This window comes from Diorhabda sublineata, chromosome 4 (genome assembly GCF_026230105.1).
Source record: "Diorhabda sublineata isolate icDioSubl1.1 chromosome 4, icDioSubl1.1, whole genome shotgun sequence".
Classification (NCBI taxonomy): domain Eukaryota; kingdom Metazoa; phylum Arthropoda; class Insecta; order Coleoptera; family Chrysomelidae; genus Diorhabda; species Diorhabda sublineata.
In genome coordinates, this window is record NC_079477.1 from 18,975,342 (window position 1) to 18,998,479 (window position 23,138).

Sequence of the window (23,138 nt, forward strand, 5' to 3'; positions counted from 1 at the left end):
GCCAACAATAATCACAGTAGTAGATTGAATAGATATTTGAATCCGTGATGAAGAAATGGAATACCCTAAGGACTGAGTGATCAACTGCTTAAGGGGCGATGATATTGCTAAGCCGTCCCAGTGCAAATAAGTGTGAACGATAATTTATTTTCATTATAAATATTATCTCATTCTTCATATAAAAGATATTCACACCTATATTAGTTTTTATATATGTTTCTAGGTAGATATCAAAGTATAACTACAAAGTATTTAGTAAATTCAATCGTTAGGTGTTATTTAGTATTAAGAAAATAATTCAGTATCACTCTGACATCATCACTAAGTCATATTAAAGTCCTATTTAGTAAAGTATTTAGTTAAGCATTTCTGTAAAGTAAATGTAACGCTTTGATTTGAAGTCATATTTAGTTATTTTTTTTTCGTGAAGTTTCTGGGTTGTATAAAATAAGACAGGAGCATTAGTTGGAGGTAAACAGTTGTGATCTTGATATAGCCTGTTTGGGGTAGTCACAACGTGTGGTTTTTAGATAGCCTATGCCAGCGTTTTTAACTACTTATTTTGCAAAATGTTAGTTTAGCTTAACGTTCGTACCTTGTTTTTTATCTTCTCTTCTCTTCTCTTCTCTTCAGTCAATTCATCTATAATATTTAGTAAACTGGAAATAACTCTCATTTATTCGTTTATAACGAAACTATATATAGTTTGAGGTTACAAATAATTACCCTAGTTTTGGTAAAGTTGATTAGGTATAGACTTATTATTCTGTTGATTAAAACTAGCAATGAAAATTTATGAATTGTACGCATTGTACCTTTCAAAGATCAGAATGAACTTGCTGTTTGGAACGAATGTAAAACCATTTTTAAAATGTCAGGAAATAAAACCAACAGACGAAAAAAACAAAATTATATGATGGACAACTGGTTTGGTAATTTGATTTGATCAAGATGGTAACATAATTTTGCAAGGTATCATTCACTTTCAACAAGATGGAGCTCCACTGGATTACACTCTGCCAATTAGACAATGTCTAAATGAAAAGTATACTGATAGATAGGTTGTTCAAAAAGGAGCAATAAAATAAACTACTTTCGATGCTTCCATAGAAAAAAAGAGGACCATCACAAACAGTTGAGTCAAATGTTTCAAAGATTTGAAAGGGAAAATGGTAGTTTAAGAAAAGACTGCAGGAAATAAACGGATAATATTTCGAAAATTTAAGGAAATAACTTGGTTTTCATTATTTTTTTATGTTTCCTTGTAAAACATCTGATACTTCCCCAAAAATATCAAGCAAAAATATTAAGTACTCACTATTTTTGTAAGATGAGCTATTCTTTAATGTGATCTAATTATAAATTCATTACATCGAGAAGAAGTCCAGATTCTAAGACATTCATTATATAACCTTAAGGTCCCTGGCTGGAAATTCTTCCTCAAGAAGTGTTATTTGGCCTAAATGAAAAAATATATAACTGGTATTCAAGCGGAGTAAACAAATTAATATTAAATTGGGGTTTTTGACTTGACTTGAACTTAAAACTAGAATCCAACAGTAGGTGACAAAAAATTCAATCAAACAAATAAAACTAAACCTAAACACGATTCTTCGAATGGATATAAATTGCTGCTAACAAAAAAATTCAGCAAAAATACATTTATCAAAAAGAACTGCTAAATTATCTGAGGAATATCGGAATGGTTACAGTTCTCAGTTGTGTTCTAAGTTATTGGAGATACCATCGTCGATGGAGATGCCGTTCTTGATGGTGTAGCTGTTGGTGGCTTAGATTGTTACTCCAGCCTGGCAACTGCAGAGCTGCATTAAAAATAATTCGGTTGGAATGTACTAAATACATTTAAATGTTTAAAAATAAACAGATCGAGATCTGTATTATTCCATTCATTCTGTTCCCCAAATAAATAGAGAATACGAAAAGGAATTTTTAAGAGAAATCAGAGAAATTAAGAAAATAATATAATTATGAAAAAACAATTTTTTAAGATATATCAAAAACAAAGTTGATTGCAAAAACTTGACAGCATATATAAAGTGTGATGTCACCATGGTTAATATTATATCCTTATTATAGCTTAATGTATAACGATCAAAAACGTGCTATATTATTAAATAAATTAAATAAAGAGAAAACAATAAATCCCTTCACAATTTATGATGAGTTAGAAGTTTAGTTTCATATCGACTATACACTTATGCAGCTCAAATTGCAATACATGCAGAACGTGATAAACGAAACACCACGTGGTGGATGAACTATGAAGTTTAGATATTTTTTATGATTTTAGTTCGTGACAGAAACCCCTTTTCGTGGCTGTATGACGAATTAGAGTAGGACTAAGTTTTGTTAAATACAATCTCTAATACAGAGGCGGGCATATTTCAGAGAACGAAAAACAGAATTCTAATTGAGCCTTTCGCTATGACACACATTCAAATAAGAATTTTCAAATGCAGAATTAGTAAGTTAATATGACATCTTTGCAATGCCGAATCAAGAAACAAATATCCAAAATGAAATATAAACGAAAGTAGATTAAGGTACGGATCCATTTTGAGGTTAGGTTAGGTTAGGTTTATCTTAGCTCCGAATAGGTTGGGTTTACATTAGCTTAAGTAAGGTTATCTTGATTAAGCGATAACTTGAGAAAAGAATATTTTTCTAAAAAAAGTCATATGTTTTTGTAATCATCCTTTCGTTCAATTCATGAATCCTGTTCAAAAGGTCGAACCAAAAATCAAACAATTCCAATATTAGTAAAACCGGAAGTACTAATTTACGACATTCGTGACCGCGATAAATTGATTTTGCGACTTAGCTTGCGAATTTGCATGTTTTTATTATGTATTTTATAGTTCAAACTGTGAAATTAAAAATATATCGTAATACGAGGATTGCTACTCAAAATTTGAGATATGGCAACACTGAAGTGAATATGTCAAATCTGACGTTGTCATTATAAAGTTTGACATTTTTAATAGTGAACGTATTTAGAATCGTCATGTGATATACCGTGAGATTGAGGCATACTTGGGCATTAGTTCCACTCGCATACATTCAATATCGCTTGAACATTTAGCTTTAGATTTATTCGAAAAAAAATTCTCGTGTCGAATAGGGACACGCAACGAATTATGGATGTATGCGAATGAACCCGAAACTAAACAATAATCGACTATATGAATCTCTTAAGACGAACCAAATCCAACAAAAGTTGCTCGCGCACGCAGTACATTGAAGCAAACGGTCACCTGTGTTTTCGAAATAATGGACTACCGTCGCTACCGTTCCATTAGAGCAACGTAGAACGGCCAATTCTGAATGGTACACTAGCATTTGTTTGCCAGAATTGTTCGAAAAAATCAGTCATCCGCCATACAGACTTTGTTTGGCATCCAATGATTTCTTATTATTCACACAGATCAAAAATAAATTCGATGTTAACGTTTTTCTTCACCCGAAGAAGCGGTTAATGGGTTGAAATAACATATTTTGTAGGTAGCTCAATCGGGATAGGAAAAATGCTTCGGCAGTTGGTTCAAACTTCAAATGGAGAATATTTTGAAAAACAATAAAGCCATATCCAATCATAAATATTTGTTTTTATTTGCATTTCTCAAATCTAAAGTAACAACCCTCGTATATGAATATATAATGACTGACCAGATAAGTAACAAGCATTGTGAAATAAAATCATTGAGAAAATATATTTCAGTTTGTTCTAAATTATAATTCATTTGATAGTTCATGTGATTTATACATCAGTCATCTTATGAATCATATCCGTAATCTAATCATTGCATCTAAACCTTCATCGTTTCACGGAACTCTATTGTTTATTTTTATCTAGTTAAGTTCTTTTATTGTTACACCATGTAAGAACCGTTACGACTAAGTACTACTACCTGAGTTTGTCTAGTAGTAAATAAGTAAGAGCCTAGATAAACGAGAGCATAATGAGTCGTATTGCTATAAATTTATTCACATTACTGATATAGTAGACTGCGATTATCGGACCAACTCTCCGAAAGGAGAGAGAGAGAAGGATATCTTGATAATCCATATAGAGGCTATGGAACAGAAATATTGTGTCATTGATTATTAATAAGTGTGCAAAATTCGGTGTGTTTGAAAATGGAGTACAAAGATGCCATTAGGTGGGACCAGGTAAACCTGACAAAGATAATGGGTTAAGTTTGTTGTGTTAAGTGCAAAAAATTCCAAATAAATCTGGCGTTTTCAAGTACTCGAAAATCGAGTTTAAAGATTTAATTACCTAACTAATATTGAAAATAGAAAAATTATTCTTTCTGATAATAATTATTATAACAGGATCAATGAATATATAATTTTCTTCTGTTTGCAAGATAATGAAAGAAGCAATTTAGTTGATTTAAATGCGGTTTGATATGGAACGAAATCTATAAAGAATATTTCTCAAAGTGTAATCATAATTCGCACGAATCTATAGCAAATAAACTGCAAAGTGTGCGTGTGATTTGTGGTATGTCATTTAGTATATCGTTAAACTTTGAACTTTGCAAGTCGGAAATATGGTGTGGCGAACGAAATCCTTGAACTTAGAGATCTACAATAATGAACTGTGGAAGAAAGGTTACGTAAAGATTATTTTACCTTTTTTTCTTAAAAGCACGAATTTTTGTTGAGATTAATTGAGTTCATTCAACATTTGTAAAATTTAGCATGTTTTTTGTTGATAAAGTTTAAGCAAAAAATTTGAAAGTAAAAGTTATACTTGGCGCAGTCGCAGTGGGATTTATGCGGTCGTGTAATTTTACGCTAAATCACGATAAAAACTTGACTTAGTATTTAATACACAGTGCGAAGACCTAGGATCTACGAGGGACAAGAAATAGGATTCAAATTTCTGTACGTGCCAAGTTCCTTATTTTCTTGTATTTTTCCTCAAACTCTATCCCTGAAGTAAGGAAGAGATAATTTATCAATTTTAATTTTTATGAACGAATTAGAAAATTACTAACCACATTCAATAAATTGAATATCAATGAAAATATTGCTAATTCAGATTCATATAGAAAATAGCCACGGCAAGCCCAAAAACCCTTAATTGGGAATTATTTAAATTAAAATTAGAAAATATAAAGTCTTACTTCGGAGATAGTAATACTATAAACAAATTCATCACAAGATGCGAAAAACTAATTGAAACATACGCACAATGTTTTGCTGATAGGCGAGACTTTGATTGTATTTTATAAGAATTGACAAGAACAAAACCTTTCAAAAATGAAAATTTAATAGCATTTGGAAATAGACTACAATTATTAAAAAGTCAAACAATACAAAGAATAAGTAATGATTTTATTTCAAGCGAAATAGACACCTTTATCACAGGATGTTCAGGCGCAATAGGTATTTCCAAAGGCAAAATCAAAAAACAAATTTTACATCGGAAGAATTATATAATGATAATTGTGATAACAAAAATGGAGAAAAGGAAAAAATACTAGATGTTATCGAAAATTTTGTTAAATCTAGTGAAAATAACAACCTTTAAATAGTTGAAATAAATTTTACTTTTATTAAATCATTACCATACATTAAAAAATGCATAGAAAAGAACGAATCGGAATTAAATCATTATAAATATAATATAATATATATAATATAGTATAATAAGATAAAATGAATGAATCAGAAAAGAACGTGAAGGAAAATATTATAATGGAAAAAGAAATGAATAGTGATACAAAAAGAAAAGTAGAAATAGATTTATTTGAAAAAGCGAAGTTAGATGATTTAAAAATAAATGAATATGATACTGAAATTATAGTGAAAAAAATGCAACGGAATTAGACAGAAGAATTCCCATTTAAAAACGGCCACCGTGGGAAAAAAAGAGTCTTTTGCCTTAAGCTTCTGTGTGTAAATTTATTTGCTTTGTGAAGTTATTTGTTGGTTTTTAGACCCCATTATTTCCAGTACTACTGCGAGAAGCCTTCTTAAAGAGTTGCTACTTAAAGAAGTACGAATTTCTTCCCGATAATATGAATGTGTTGTTTTTTTTTCGACTATTCTTGGATTATGCTTAGATAAATAGTGATAGAGTCTGAATATTGAGTTTTTAATTTTCTGGATGAATAGACGCAAAGCGGTTCCACCTGCTTCCTGTGCCCGGTGAAATTAATCACCAGCATAACTTGAGAAATCCAGAAAGCATCGTTTCCAATGAATTTTTGTTCCTTTCATTATCAATAAACATATATGGCATGTGATTCCTTACGTGACTTATACTAACAGAGAAATGAGCACAGAAATATTAATCTCATTTAAAAAGTAGGTGATTAAGGCAGAGCCGGGTCGCTTGATCCATATTTTATTCAAATCAGTGTAAGGTGCTTTCAAAGGAATAATTTAGTTAATTTCAAATAAGTCAGTCACGAGCTCAATCTTTTCAAATCTTCTCCTGGGAGACTTAATAAGACTCTTGTGTCTGTCGGAAGTTGTGTTTTCACTTTTTTCTCTTAATAAGTAGTTGGTGGTCTCATAACAATAGAACTTGATGTTGGTTTTACATAGTTTATAAAGTGCTGCATAAAATAAAAATAATTCGTCGTCAGTTACTTTCATTACCGCGTCCTATACATCCAGGTAGTTCATATGCCATAAAGCAGTCTTCAAACTTCTTCCGAGGAAATATAAACATACCAGGAACTGAGTTTCCAGTTGCTGATACGGCTGCAATTACTGTTACATTAGTTCCATGTTATACTGGCGTAACAAAACAGTATGCTTTCCTTTAGCTGCTATTATATTACCCGGTTTAATAATGGCTGTGGCAAATCCAGTGTATTTTGTTATCTTTAGCAGTTTTGCGGATGCTTGAACCTTTAAGGAATTCATTTACAGCTTGTTTTAGGTATCAATTATTTACTGATATTAGCACGTTCCATTTTTTGTTGTAAAATCGAATCCTAAAATTGAAGCAACATTAATATAGAAACATTCAAGTGCAGCGTGACTAAATATCAAGGCTCATTTAAACAAATAATTTATTATTGAAACTTTACTCATTTTACAAATCAAATACAGTTACTTGATAAACTTATGATAACATTCGTGGTTTTTAAACCAAATTTCAATGGTACGTTTTTTACTTTTAGCACTAAACTTCACGTGCTGTTACTCAAGACAAACGATGGCTGACGACTAATGTAACAGTGGCGTGGGTCCCTCAAACCCCGCTTCTTCTCATACCACTCGCTCATAGGTATCACACACCGTGTGCAAGATACTATAGGTAGAGCACTAGACCCCGCGAATCAACAGACCCCACTCTACCCTACTATTGCTAAAAGAACTAAATTAAGCTTTAAAGTATATTTTATATTCTATTTAAGTGCAGTCTCTTCAGGGTTTGGTAACTTTAGTCATATTATATACAAGAATGTACACCTACCTGATCGGTAACAACAATATTGCTGTTAAGCTTCAGAGCACAGCAATTGTTTACAAATTCAGCTTGAAAGTATTTGGAAGCACTTTTGCATTCAAACGCTTTCATTTGTGTCTGAGTGTAGAAACTAATTGTTAATACCATGTATGCAACAATGTCCAAATTGCAACTTTGAAAAGTATTCACTCATGTTTTATTAACTTAATATCTAAACTTGAACGCAACATTTAAAACTAATGTGTACAAAATTTAAGCACAAAACAGACACAAGCGTTTTAAATCTTTTATATTTTTTATATGAAAGCTTACTTACAGACTGATAAAAAAACTGCACAAATACTCAGATTCAACTGTATTAGTTTCATTATAATAGATGTGAAAAGTCCTCTTCACATCATAATAAATAAACAATACAAAACAACTGTCATTACCAAAAAAAAAAGAAAAGCTAATACGTGTATATCCGAGAAAATCGATTATTTACCCCATGTCCATGAGATCAGCTGTTTTTTGTACATTGTCGTATTGAACGTGTTGCACTATTCAATTTCTGAAAGATATGACACACAAATACTTGGTAAGTAAAACAGTTCTAACTGTGATAAATCATCGAAGCAGCGGTGAAAGGTGCCAACATGCAGATGATCAAACATTAAAAAAAGTATCATTTTGCTGGTTCTGCAAATTTGGAGGTACGTGTATATTTTTGAAACAATAGAATTTATTTTTATTTAGAATTATGCAAAAGATCATTTCTCCATGATAAACTCATTTCTCCATGCTCCTCGCACACAACAATTACGTACTGAACTGTCTGTTATTTATTCAAAAAATGATTGCAGGGCTTTGAGTAGTGCACTACATACTGATTCTAACATTAAAAAAAAATCATCTAGCAGATACACTGAAAGAGAAGAAAAAATAATGTGGAATTGTAGTAACAACACCCGTGACAATATCAGAGGCCCAACGATATGTCCCAACACAAAATCGAATCAAAATGTATCTTAATAAATGAACGAAGGTCGTTCAACAGTTCTTTCCAAGCAAAGAAAATTCATTCTAATTTTAAAGAAAAAGTTATTACAACATTTTCGAACCGAAAAAAATCTAGGACAGACTTAATTAATAATTTAACAAAATATATACTAAAGTAGCAATGAACGTTTTGTCCTGAGTCTTAAAGTTTAAGACACCAAGTTTAAATTGGTGTATAAGATTCATTCAAATGAACAACCGAATAGTTTCAGGGATATTAAATATTCTATTTTGAAATTAAATGTTCGATATAATTTCTCCAAACATCTTTATATTCTTCACTGATTATTGACTTGTTGATGCGCAGTTTGACCACTTAATTTAGCATTTACTTTGCATTAATCAGTAGCAAAATAAAAATGTTTTATTGATTTTGAGAGAGTTAAAGTTAAATAATAAAGTTGTAAATTAAGATTCGATTTATGATAATAATTCCACGATAAAAAAACATTATAATTCATGCTTGGATTTTGCATGATTTGACTTCTTACTTACATTTGTTTTTTGTTGCAGATGTAGCAAGAGAAGATAATCTATCACAAGTGGTAAGCATGTTTGAAGAATTACTTATTACTTGAAAACTATGTATTACCCTGAATATAAAATATAACTTTATCAACTAATTTATATATCCACCCACTCAATTTTTTATGCTTCGGCCCTGTATGGCCTTTAATTGTCTACTGCTCTCCATTTTTGGTTGTTTTTTGATAACCTAAGTCTATTTATTTAGTTATATGCCATCCATAATTAGTTACTAAAATATGACAACTATAGCTGCAAAGATTGTTAAAGCGAGTCTAACTTCGCCAGTATTCCTGAAGGCGCTTCTGCGGTGTCATAAAATCTTCGAAAGGGGAATTGAAGAATACAAAATATTAAATTGAGAACTAGTAGGATAATTTTTGTACCAGGTTGATACTTATACAAGGTGTCTCAATAGAAAATTCATTTATGTATTGCTTATTGCGTGAACGCTTCTATTCGGAGGGTTGCGGAGGTATGTCAATTGTTAGCCTGGCTCTTGAGAAATTAGTCGCCATAAAACGTTTCTCGGGAATAGACCGTGCATTTTGCAAAAACGGTAATTCGAAATCTGCAACATGTAGAAAATTCGCAATATACCTTACCTAAATGATGCACTAGGTGCTTGACGGATTGGAAAATAGGTCTAGATGTTTGAAGAGAGGTCTTTTAGAATGGTCAAAAACGTTCATAGATCATCATTATTTCGCATTTTAGACCAGGGTTTTGGAATGCACCTTACAAAATGCAGTTGGTGCAAAGTTTCAGGATGCTGGTCAGAGGCTTGACTTCGTAAACCAGTCGATTGAGCGCTTTCCAACGTTTACCAACATTTTGTTTTTAGGTTAAACTCATTCTTATATAAATGGATTATATCTATTCCAAAACACAAACATAATAAACCCTTGCATTCGCCTAAATTGACTATATGGGCTGCGATATCAGCACGCAAAATTATAGACCCTTATTTTTTTGAAGATGAATGGGGCTGGGCTGCACAGTTACAGTGAATTCGTGAAAATTTTCCGGGCAAATTAATCTCCAGGAGAGGTTAAATAAGTTGGCCTACAAACAGTCGCGATTAAACGCCTATAAAATTTTTTCTGTGGGGTTATATCAAATCTAAATTTTATGCTAACAATATATCACTCACGAAATGGGAGCCACGGAGAAACCTTCCGAGCCGTCATAAGCAATTTTAGTACTCGAATAAATGAATGCCGAGAGCGCAAAGGTTTACATTTGGACAATGTTATCTATAAGAAATAAATTCCCAAGCAATTATTTTCATATGTAACAAACATTTTTTCAATAAATTCCTTAATTTTCTCAAAATTGTTTTTTTTTAATGTGAAACTTGCTTTGAGACATCTTGTATAAGAAATATTATCCGGAGAAAATAAGCTACAAAACATTAAATGTATATTGAATTACTGAATTATCGAAGAAAACCAAAATAGAAGTTTGCAAAGTGTGATCAAAAATATATGGAGCAGCAATATTATAAGATTTCAGAAGTTTAAAATGGAAGAAATATGGCATATAATGGACACTAAATACGACATTTAAATAGTATGGTCACAACCAAAGAGTGGTGTATTAATATAATCGTGGAGGTATTGATGGGAATCTTTAGAAAGGAGGCAAAGTTATGGTAGATAAAGATATGTGAGAAGGATTGTTGAATGTAAAGGAGAGAGAAAACTGCATTAAGGGAAAATGTCGCAGCTGAAGACAAGAAACACAGTAACCAGTCCCCTACTCTAATCATTATTAATTGGGGTGATAAGAAGAGAATAGTTTTACTTAGAGCCATGCTGTCAGAATTAGTCGCGAGTACTAACATCATCATTGGCAATATCCGAATAGAAGAAATAATTATTCTGTCTTGAAAATATAAGTGTCGCTAAGAAGTTTCTGAAACAAATGCACGTAATCTTACAACTAACCGACATTTTACATTTAACCTAACCCACCAAGTACTTTACTGAAATTGACGTCTATGATCACTTCACTATTCTGGCTAATGACTATCAACTGGGTTTTAATTATGACTTTTCACTAAAGTTCAAATGGCTTGGTGCGCTTGAACCGTCAGACTGTGTCTTGATTATCGAGAAGTTTCAACATTCCATTATGTATGTGGTTATGATGTTGTTCAGCCATCTTCTTCGTCTCTTCTATGAATGTTTTTATATAGAGTTCCCAGGACATACCACGGGGCTGTAAAAGTACAACCCCAGATCTAAGTAGTTCTCGACGTTTGTTCTGAATTCCTCATCTAATAAACTATAAAGTGGGCTGTAAGTAGTAGTAGAGCCTTTCTTTCCATTTGTCCTTCTCAATGTTTTCAAATGCATCGTATAGTTAATTGTTGGATACATTTCAATTTCAAATTATTTATATTTATTTCCTGATTATAACTGTCAGCGTGCTCAGTAATACCCGATTTCTCTGTTCGTACATATTCTTTCAAAGTATTGTTGGATTTAAAAACCAATCACAAACCTACTCTGTTAAAAGTGTCTTCCTAATACCATTGTATAAGCAGAGATGAAAAGTACTAGAGAACATTTTTATGTTTTTCATTTTGATTTTGAAAAAAGGTGGTTTCACAAAGAGATTTCTTAAACCTAGGGTTAATTAACCCTTCTATAACTTTCTTATCATAACCCACAGGTCCTTTCTTGATTTCATATTTTAGATTTGTGTAGAAAATGAATTAAACGATGTACCAGGAAATGAGGACAATTTAATTTAGCTTTGAAATGAAATCTTCTACATTCGCTTCTTTTGTATGAAATATACGAAAAATATCTTCCACATACCTATACCATACCCTGGAAAAACTCTTGACTTATCTATTTTTCAAAGTGACACATGCCTAATCCAGCCAGGAACGGCAATATGCAATTACCCATAGCTATACCTTCATGTTTATTGTAAAGTCCGTTTTTGTATTGGTAATAGTTTTGGTACATAAATAGTATCATTAACTGCTATTATGCTATTCTGCTATTATATCAGCCCCAAAATTAGTTATTTAAGTCCTCAAGATATTCCAAAGTCTATAATATCGGCACATTGGGAATTAATGAAAAAGAAGACTATCACGACGACATAGGTAATACAAATCTTGTCAAGTGCTTGAAAAAAAATTCATTCCAAAAGCTCTATAAAATGTGTTTGGTATTAGATAATGCACTGTTAAAACCTATTCCAAATTTTGCAAGGAAAAAAGATGCAATGCAGAAGTGGTTTACTGTACTGAGTACTGAGTTAAAAGCTGAATTATATACAATTATAAAAATGCGCAAGGCAGATTTTAAAACATATATAATAGATGAAATTTTAGCAGGACATGACATTTTAACGTTATGTTTACCACCCTATCATCCGGAACTAAGCCTAATATAAAAATATGGGCATTGGTGAAGAACGATTTAGCTGCTCCCAACGTAATTTTTGAATTAGATGATGTATGGAAATTAACAGAAAAAACATTTTATGCGCTGATGTAGAACATTGTGAAAATATTTGCGCGAATGTGAAATAAGTAGAAAACGAATACATTGAAAGAAAAAATATTATGGACAATGTGATGGATCTAATAATAAACTTAGAAGATAGTAGTGACAACGAAAGTGAATTTTCAGATAATGATGCCGACGCCGATGGCGACGTAAGTTGCAAGCCCATCTTGTAGCCTGTTATTTTTTAACTTTAATCCTGACATCAACCATATAACTTTTCACTATCAAATGACAATTGTTCGATTTAATTAATTATTATTTATATTACATATCTTAATCCCTATAACAACAAATTTCGTTTTGTTGAGATTGTATCATGTATATCATGTAGATCATGTAGTTAGCCCAGAGAAATCAATAATAATTAAATCTTTTATGAGAAAAATTTGATGAAAGGCTGTATTGAAGTAAAAATTTTTTTTGAAATCATGTGATTGTCGCATTCAGTTTCGATTCATGAGAAAATAAATCAAAGTTTTTAATTCTATTTTTAAATAAAATTATAATGTAATTTTTAACTTACTTCTCCTCGACTATAAGATGCAAATCCATTTTATGGTACAATCAATCGGAATTTTTCAGGTCTCACTTTAATAATTCTGTGTATCGTTGCCATTTAGTTCAACGCAACTATTTGGTCACTTGGTTACGTTTTCATAGCTCAACGTGTTCTCCACTACCTCTATATGTTTCTTTCATATTCTTATTTTGAATTAAAACATATTTTTTCAAACTTTCGACAATATTTATTATTTCTTTACGGATAAATTTTTATCCTATTAGACATGTTTTATTTTAGATTTGACTCCTGCACACCTCCCGGACTAGATTTGATTTTTTACAACTGCAAGATAAAATATATTTATTGTTCTTATTTCTTCAATATTTGAACAAAAACTGAACTGTTATGAATCTTAAACAAAATTACATCTCGTAGTTTCTTACATTACACCAATAATAGTTAGGATCCCTCGTTCTATAATTCGAATGTTAAGTATCAGTAATGTAGCTGCCGTTTTTAGTTTCTCAGACTTGTAAAAATACGATTAATAAATTAAATTAAATTAAACATATAGAAATTGATTCAAGTGTATTATTTACAGGACAAAAACGTCAAAGAGCTTGAAAGTTTGAAGCAGTCTTTTGGTGAGTAACTTTTAAATTACGTCTATGAAATCAATTTGAATGTGAATACATTCGATATTACACGTGCTTCGTATAGAAATAATGTTTAGGTATACATTTAATGTTTCTCAACTTCAAGTTTCACCTCTTTGTATTGAAAATGAAAAAACTCTTCTGCGGATAAAAATCAAACGCCGAAACCAAAGTAAAGAATACAAAATTACGTATTTGATTTCATGACGGAAAACCGAATATTTAAATGTAAAAAGCATGTAAACACTCAATTACATCGTATGTAGCAGCATTGACTCTATTCACAATGACAAATCTTGTGAATTCTTATCAAAAAAGGTTTTTTGGTTAATAATGATTGAAATTTGAACCAAAAATAATAGTTTATCCATGGGAAAAATATAACGAGTTCGTTTTTAGGTAAAAACTCATAAATCTATTTTATCCAACTAGATTTTATTTTTTTTATTCATTTTTTTACACCATTCCACCGAGCCAGTGCCAATTAATGGTTGGAAAAAAATATATAAAATTAAACCAATAAAAAGTTGGATAGTTCAAATAAACAGTAATATTCTCAAATGAGCAGTGCACAACAATGAAAATGTAAGCTTATTGGGCGGACGGGAAAGTTTGTATACTGGCATATAGATAGCGCTGTCAGTATTAAATGATTTTCACTTAGCTGTAACCTTCAAAGTACACTTTTATCATAATTGGAAACTTTGGTTAGTTTGTAAAAATAGATAGAAGGGAATTTTTAAATGCATAAAATATTACTTGGGGAAAACTAATACTACTGAAAGTGAAGTTTTGCTTTATAAACATTATTCGGACTTTTCCACAGGAAAATTCATAGTTACGAAATGGTTTTTAAGTTTAAACGCGGCGAATTAAGCACCGAGGAAGATGCGCGCAGTGGACACCTCTAATTTTTGTGTCGATATGTGACAATGACCATTTCAAACCGGAGGCCAATCAACAGTCAGCCAAGTGAACTGCACGAGATTAACCGAATCCAAAACGTGCAAAGACGTTCAAGTTGATTGGCAAAATTATGACATCAGTATTTTCGACTGCATATGGTAGAATATTTCATATCATAGAAAGGGAAAAACCATAAACAGCCACTCTTATGTAGCTTTATTAGAGAGTTTGAAGGACGAAGTTGTGAAAAACGACCCCATTGGAATAAAAAGAAAGTACTGCTTCATCAAGACAATGCACCGGTCATTAATCAATGAAAACGATGGCATAATTGCGTGAATTGGGCTTTGAATTGGCTCTGAGACTCCCGTATTCTCTAGCGACTTTTTTCTGTTCTCAGATCTCAGTGATCATGGTTGATAAAGTATTCATACGGTGTTTATTAGGCAAACTGTGATATTTTCTCGAATTTTTTTCTCATATCTTTCACTTAGGAGGAGCTTAATTTTAAAGAAATTGTTGCCATCACTGAACATTGGTTAAATAATAATGAGCCTGTTCTTGTCAAAAACTATACCACAGTAGCCAGATTCAATAGAACTTATTTATCTGAAGAAGATACCATAATCATGTTCACAAACAATGAATTTCTGAAATAACACAGTTCAATTATATAATATATGAAAAAGTAATCGAATTTTTCATCGTCCACCACTAGACTTATGACCTCTATATTGTTTGTATTTACAGAACGCCGGACGCTAAAGTACATACTTTCTGTCATAAACTACTGACCTTACTGGAGTTCTTACCTGTAAAAAACAAACTAATTCTATGTGGCGATCTCAACATTGATTATTCCAGTGTGTGGGCTGGTCAAGAATGTCTTCAGTTAATTTTTTATTCTTTTGGTATGCTCATACATATAACGGCACCAACCAGAATAACTAAGACCATTTCTAGTACTATAGACTATGTCGTATGTTCCAGAATCCACCGACTGTACTCTCTTTAATTCAGGTCTCTCCGATCATGAAGCAGTGACAACAAAATTTTCGGTTATATGCAATACTAAAAATGCTTCTCGCAAATTATGCCGTATATTTTCGGAAAAAAAATTTTCAAGACTTTCAAGACTATTTTGTTTCTTCTGTTTGTAAACGACATCGCTTATCTACACATCAGTGGTAAAATATCTCTATTTGCAGACGACATTAGTTTCTCTTGAAGCAACCCTGATCTCAAGGCACTTCATAGGACCATATCTAGTGACCTAATCACAATTAAATCATGGTGCGATTTCAATCTTCTCTGTCCCAACGTTTCTAAAACCCAATTTTCATCATATAAAAATACATTGCAGCCTGTTTTTTTAAATGGCACCCCCATTGACGTCGTTCTATCTATCTAAAAAATTAAGTTCCTCCTGCTTTGCGCTGAGATGAGTTTCCATTACTCGGACTAAACAGCAGGGCTCACAGCAGGGACTTTAAAAGATCAAAAATTCTGTCTCTTCCTTATTCATCTTTGAATCCATTTGCCTAATTCGTAAGCACGCTTCTCCAATTTCATAAATGGCTATCCACGCGGAGCACCACTTTTATCTACCTACTCCACATTCAGAATTAGTTAAGGACTCAATATTTTACAATGCAAAAAGAATACACAATCAGTTGCCAATTGAAATCAAATCGATATCATCTTTTCCCGCATTTCGCAATAATTTGAGGGCATTTTTACTGGAAAGTGCCTTCTAATCTGTAAACGACTTCTATCCTAATATTTGTTAGTTATTTGTTTTGTTTTTTTTTTTTTTTAGATTTTACAAGCTTTTGTCTACAAATTGTAACAATTTTACGACAATAAAGCATTTCTCTCTCTCTGAACTTCAATTACAGCTACCCACCATATAAAGTTATTTCCACCCATACAGAATCCCAAATGAAACAAACGATTTTTTAAATGAAACACTTTTTATTTTATGACATTATCAAATTCTCCATGGAAAATTAGGTAAACTTACAATAAGATTTATGTACCTAGGATTTTCTGTTCTTGAGATATCCCATTATTGCGAGAATGAAAATTGGTGTAGAAGTTTTGTCTCGATGAATCCATTAAATTTAGACAAGTAAAGTTAACAACAGTGATTTGGGATAACTACTATAAATCATACTGAATACACTGTTTACACCACCGCTGTCTGACGCGCGTTTCGATAACCAATTTATCGTCTTCAGAGACTGAAGGTAAACTGTTTACCTTCAGAGGATAAACTTCCGAACGGGAAGACATAGGTATAGGAACTCTGATGCACTATGAGAGAAAACTAAGAGTGCTATCCAATGCATTGAAATATATAGGGTGTTATAATTGAAGTGATAAAGTTGATGGTTTTTGAATCCGACCAAAGTAACCTCCAATATTTGAAAACGTTATTATGCAATAATGAAACAACAAATATCACGATTGATACTTATAGTTATCCTAAATCAATGTTGTAAACGTCACTTGTCTAAATTAGAGAGATTTTTCTTTTATCAAGTGCAGGTAGTACCACCCGGGTTGGGGTCAATATATGGGTTTAACCTATTGTTATCCATTCAAAAACACTGAAAATAATGTGCCAAAGGCGTGTCGGTAGTCGGTGGGATAATCGTGAAAAGGAATGAATTTTATTTTAACAGAATAAAAATTAGACATTATTTACATAGTATTAGGTACACTTATTTTTTATTGAACATTATACGAAAAATATATTATACAGAAATTAAATTATAAAAAATCATAATATTCTTCGTCATAAAACGATGTTTTTGTAAATTTGCTATAGCTAATAGTTCTTTTTTTATCAAATTATCTTCAAATTCAATACTTTTGGTGGTTAACCAGTCAATAATTTCCTGTTTCTCTCTATGCGACGAGAATGATAACTTGCGTTATCCATAACTAGTACTGAATCAGCCAGAAGATATTTTATCATATCACCAAAATAGTCTTCAAAAAAATTGTCCTCGTGGTAATCTCCCGTATGGCACGACTGAAAGGTTAGCAAACCTTCTTTTAAAAATCCCTCTTCGCTCTCAATATGGACGATTATTAGTCTTTTCCCTTTACCTGAAGGCACTTGACAAGCCTTTCATGAAAGCTTGGCGCGCACTGGTTATATTTTTGTCTTGCCACATTTTTGGTACTGTATAACCTTCATTAATCCACGTCTCATCAAGATAAAAGATTTTCTTCAGCTTTGTTCTGTACTGCTTTATACTTCTTAAATATTTTCGATGCCAGCAAACAATTTCATCTCCTTCCAGTAAAAGTGCTTTACGGTTATGCTTTTCGCAGGCAAAATCCAAATTTCTCAAAGTGGTCCATAAAGTTTTTTAGTTATCAACGGTATACCGTCACTCTGGCCAAGCACCATTAAAATCTTATCTAGGATGGGTATTTCTTTTTTAAATTAAAAAGAGTGAAATTTTCTTCGAATTACACTTTTGGTGTCTTCATCAAGGACTTTTACTGGTCTGCCTCGACTTTTCTTGGGAGGTTCCACTTGGCCTGCTATCTTTCTTCCCCGCAATAATTTAAAAAAGGGTGGACTTTCCAACTCCAGTCATTCGGGAACATCGGTCGATAGTTTCTTATACAGTAATCGGAATCGGGTCATCGTATTTTATGCAATCGTGTACATTTCAAATAATAAGTTTATCCTTCACTGATAGTGGAGAGTTATTGGAACATCTTTTCGTTGGTGTAAATGTCGCCAAATCTTATAATACTGTGAACACTATTTACGGCTTAACATCAAATACTGATGCGTTAAACTAAACAAATATACTTATAAAGGTCTAAAAATTTTGGGTAAGGTACCATTGCCCTTACGGCGCATAGATAAGTCGAATCTGAAATAGGGTTGGAATTAGGCAGAGGCACTAATAGAAGGTTAAACGGTACCTGTATATATTTTATTGAAGCATAATCGAACGAAAGTTTTTTTCACTCATTCACATCATTAATATCAAGTATCAAAAGATTTAATAGATTTATCAGTAATTGCTGACATCTCTCAACCCTTATTATTGTTAAAAATACTTTTACCATTTAAAAATCTCACTCCTCTTAAGAATAATGCCTTCAGCATACTTGTTTCGCTCTTTTTCATAAAATCTAAAATAAAGTTTTTCTATTCAAAGGTTTTAATTTTATAAGTATATTGTTCAATATTTGCTCTGGAATTCTCATTTGATTCATCGTCATTGTTACGTAGTTTATTTTTAGCCTTAGAAAGAGTGTTACACAAACAATTAAGTGAATAAACAGTTATTAGAATGGCTGCCCACTCATTTATATTCAACTTTTCCCTACATCGTTTTTTTGTGATATTATGAAAGCGATGAAATTCATTCGTTAGAATTATTTGATATAGTAATTCACCCGCGAATTAGTTCTCCATTCATCAGTGGAGTAGAAATCAAACCCAGAACCAAACACTCTGAAAGTTTGGACACTAATTATTTTTCAAGCAGAAATATATGTGCTCAGTTTAAATTAGAAAGGAATTATCTTAAACAGAAGATTATTATCTTATCCGATAGCGAATCGAATGTCATAAGAAAATAAAGTTCAATGGGTTTCGGGACGTACTGAGTGGAAACAAATGAAACAGCAGACAGACTCGCTACGGTAGTAGCGGGTGAACCCTCTATAGGACATGGAACTTTTTTGTGGAATCGGCTACAGAACAGAAGAGAAAACTCTAGAAAAGAAGGTAGATAGGGAAAGAACCAATTACTGGACAATCTAAAGAGGTTAAGAAAAACAAAAAAAACAAAAAACTCCTGGGAAAGTTCAACGGAAAATGATTGAGCGTTTAAACCTAAGTAAGAACAATCTACTAATACTAACAAAGCATTGCCGCTCCAATGGACACCAGAAAATGCTACGTTTAGCAGATAATGAAATATGTAAATTATGCGACTTAGAGGACGAAACTTACATCTACATTCACTCCAAATCATTACACCTGGAAGCGTATGAAATAGAGCACATAGGTCTTTGGATGCCAGAGCTATCCCACTTTCTAAAAGGAGTGAGATTAATAGATATTTTTTCAACACTGAGCATGTCCAATGTCGCAGCACGAAAAGAGGGGATAATAGAATCTTTGGGTCGCGGTGTATATGACACCTTGAATCAGAAATTACATATATACATACAGCAGTATTTAAATCGAGTATATAGTAAGTTTCAAGAAAACTAATTTGAAGTTTTAAAAATAAAATCATTTCATTGGGAACATCAAATGTACTAGTAGTTTTCGTCTTCGGTTTCCTAATTCCCACAGTTGGTGTCTACCATCATGAGACTTCTAGTGTAGTTTCTTCTTGACATGATATTCGTTATTCAACGTTTGTTCAGCTGTTCGTTTGGCATCCTCCAAGTCTTATCTCTGTATCACTTTCTTGAATATCGCATAGTGTTGTTGCTTCTGCCTCTCTTCCTACTGCTTCTTCATTTGTTCCTTTAGATATTTGTTTGTCACACCAGACCCTATTAAACATAATGTGGATTAGGCATTTATATGGCTTCCTTTGTATATGTCCGTTAGACTTAAAAATATTCACTCTGTTTTCTCTAACTTCTGTTGAGATCTAATCAAAACATTGAAACAAAAGTATTAGTTTCTACTTCATGGTCCCTACTTTATCTATTTGTTTGTCTGACCATATTCCTGGTCCTGAATCACTATCTGGCATAGCTTTCGTCATTTTTCATCTAATTTTCTGCATCCTTTTATCACCTATAAATCTTCTCCAGAAATCTATTCCAAGCGCTATTAGAGAAACCTGTTTTTTATCTGATTGCCGGGATCCGTACAGCACTACACTCCCCAAAGTGAATTTTGAATATCTCTCTCACGCTGCTTAGATATTTGACATCGATAATTTTATTCTTCACATATATATTGCTCAATTTCTTTTTTTTTTTGTCTCCCATTATCAAATATCCCGGTTGTTCTACATATCACAATATATAATATTTTGGAAAATACTAGGTACTATCAAAGAATAATTTATAGTGACTCACAGCTGTGAAGAATGTGATGAAATCTACACTGCATGTTGTTTGTTTATGAGTGAATTTTGAGGTACTTAAATAACTCAAATACCTACTAAAAATTTATGTGTATTTTGGTCATAATATTCGACTTTGATAAAAAAATCTCACTTTAGTCACAATTATTCATTAAAACAAGCAGTATAATCACATATATATTGCTTCATTTCTATTTTTTTTCTCCCATTACCGCTACCAAGAATGTAAGATTTGAAATCATTCTATTCTTCAAAAACCAGCTCCACATTTTTAGTGTACTAATCACATAATTCACCAAATATCCTAGTTGTTCCATCAGTAAAGTGATGTTGAGATTCTGAAAGCTTATAGAAGTATTTCAAACATAACAGTTTGTAAAAAATATCACAATATAAAATATTTTGGAAAACACTGGGTACCAAATTGGAGCTTAAAATATCCAAGAATAATTTATAGTGACTCACAGCTGTGAAGAATGTGATGAAATCTAATCTACACTGTATGTTGTTTGTTTATGAGGGAATTTTGAGGTACTTAAATACCTCAAATCCTTCAATCACTTGAAAGACTTACTAAAAATTGATGTGTATTTTGGTCATAATATTATACTTTGATCAAAAAATTACACTTTAGCCACAGTAATTCATTAAAATAAGCAGTATAATCTCCCCGTGAAAATGAATATTTTTCTCACAAATACATACTTTAGAGGTTTGTTATTGAGCCTCTGACATTTGATACTCAATATATATCATATGTTTAGGATTTATTTCACTTTAAAACGAATCCAATTTATTTAACTGGCACATTGGAACAGAAGGATATGTGAAAATTCATTCTTATATGGTGTTATTTTTCGTATAGTATCAAAGTAACGTTTATGAGACTACAGTTTGTTCATATTTCAAAATATATAAAAATTTCATATATAAATAAATTATATTTCTAAGTTTAATTGAGTCAGGTCTAATATTTTTGGGATTTGGACAAATAACACTTACAGCGTTCAAAATCTACGCTTTAAATTAAGGGAACTTCGTTAGTAAATATATCTCAAATTAACGGTAGCATAGAATCCAATGGTAAAGAGAAAAATGGGGGTTGCCATTTGAAAAAATTAAGTTTTCGAAGTTTTTAGATCGCGCAATTCGGCATCATTTTCTCAACACCCTATATAAATTTTTGTCAAGGTTTTCACAGATTTTGAAAGCTGTTAGTGTTATTTGTCCAAATCCCAAAAATATTAGACATGACTCACTTAAACCTAGAAATATAATTTTTTTAGTGGAGGGCTGCATGTGTCCAAAAATTTAGAAAATGTGAAATAATTAAAAACTGGTGGACTTTAGGCATACGATGCCTCGTACAAAGTTGTATAGAAATTTTGCGTAGATTCAAAAAATTTAATAAAAACCATAGTATTCTGTTTAAAATAACAAAGTTTGGGTCCCCTTCCGGTATAACCGGAAGTTTCAGAAAAATGATATTATTTTAGCTGAAGCGAGCATTTTGGGAAACCCACTAATCACACTTCTTTCCCATATACATATCGATTCAGGTCATCGTAAAGGACCTTGTACAAAAGAATACCTAGATGTCGACTCCAAAATACAAGAAATCTTTGGAGACCCAGAGCCACGAAAGATAGCCGCTGATCAAGCAAGAACCCAGAAGAAATCAGATTAATCGACGAGCTTCTGTTATACATAACAAAACAAACAATAAAGCAATAGATAATCAAATCCTTGGGAGGCCACTTAACCACTTTAACAACCAGATTGTCTTTGGAACAGTCAACTACAAACCCCGTCCTTCCTTAATATCACACATCTTTCTAAACAAAACATTATATGTACTTCCAACTCTCAAGAAACGATCTAGAATCCAGATTATCGATTTCTTAAGAAACCACGACCAACCAAAAAAGAAATATGCAGTTGACTATACGATTGCTAAAGTATCAGGAAAATATTCAAGAATAACACCTACAACCTAGTTAAATGTTACTTTCAACTGGAAGATATAGATTCAGAAAAAAAACAGAATTACTATAAAATATACCATCAGGGCTGTTAATCGTAATAATCTAAGATGCCGAAATCGAAATAAAACAACGATAGTCTTATACGCATTGACTGTCCTAAACATTCGTCACAAAAACTAGCTACCTGCCTCTTCGATTACCCCGAAACTTTGAAATGTCATAGTAAACAAATTCTAATTGTACGCCTGCGTTATCGTTGCTGTACGTGTTTATCTTCAGTCGAGATTTTTGGGTACTGTTTCGGGTATATACTTGTCTAGTCTTAATTAGCTTACAGTCGGTTAGGCCTGACTTTCCTTCGCGTCCTCGTGAAGCTAAAGTTTTTACTGAGCATCTGAAACATATCAAACCTAACTTATTAGAAACATACTAATGA

At 32.1% G+C, this 23,138-nt stretch overlaps 1 protein-coding gene across 3 annotated transcripts in view; it reads left to right on the forward strand.

Moving 5' to 3' along the window:
• LOC130442531 (uncharacterized) overlaps window positions 1–23,138 on the forward strand; it is a 163,732-nt gene that overhangs the window by 99,240 nt on the left and 41,354 nt on the right. For all 3 annotated transcript variants that reach the window (XM_056776696.1, XM_056776697.1, XM_056776698.1), the window contains exons 3-4: window positions 9,014–9,045; window positions 13,662–13,704. In XM_056776696.1, coding sequence (XP_056632674.1) covers window positions 9,014–9,045; window positions 13,662–13,704 — 75 coding nt within the window. The remainder of the gene's footprint in view (window positions 1–9,013; window positions 9,046–13,661; window positions 13,705–23,138) is intronic.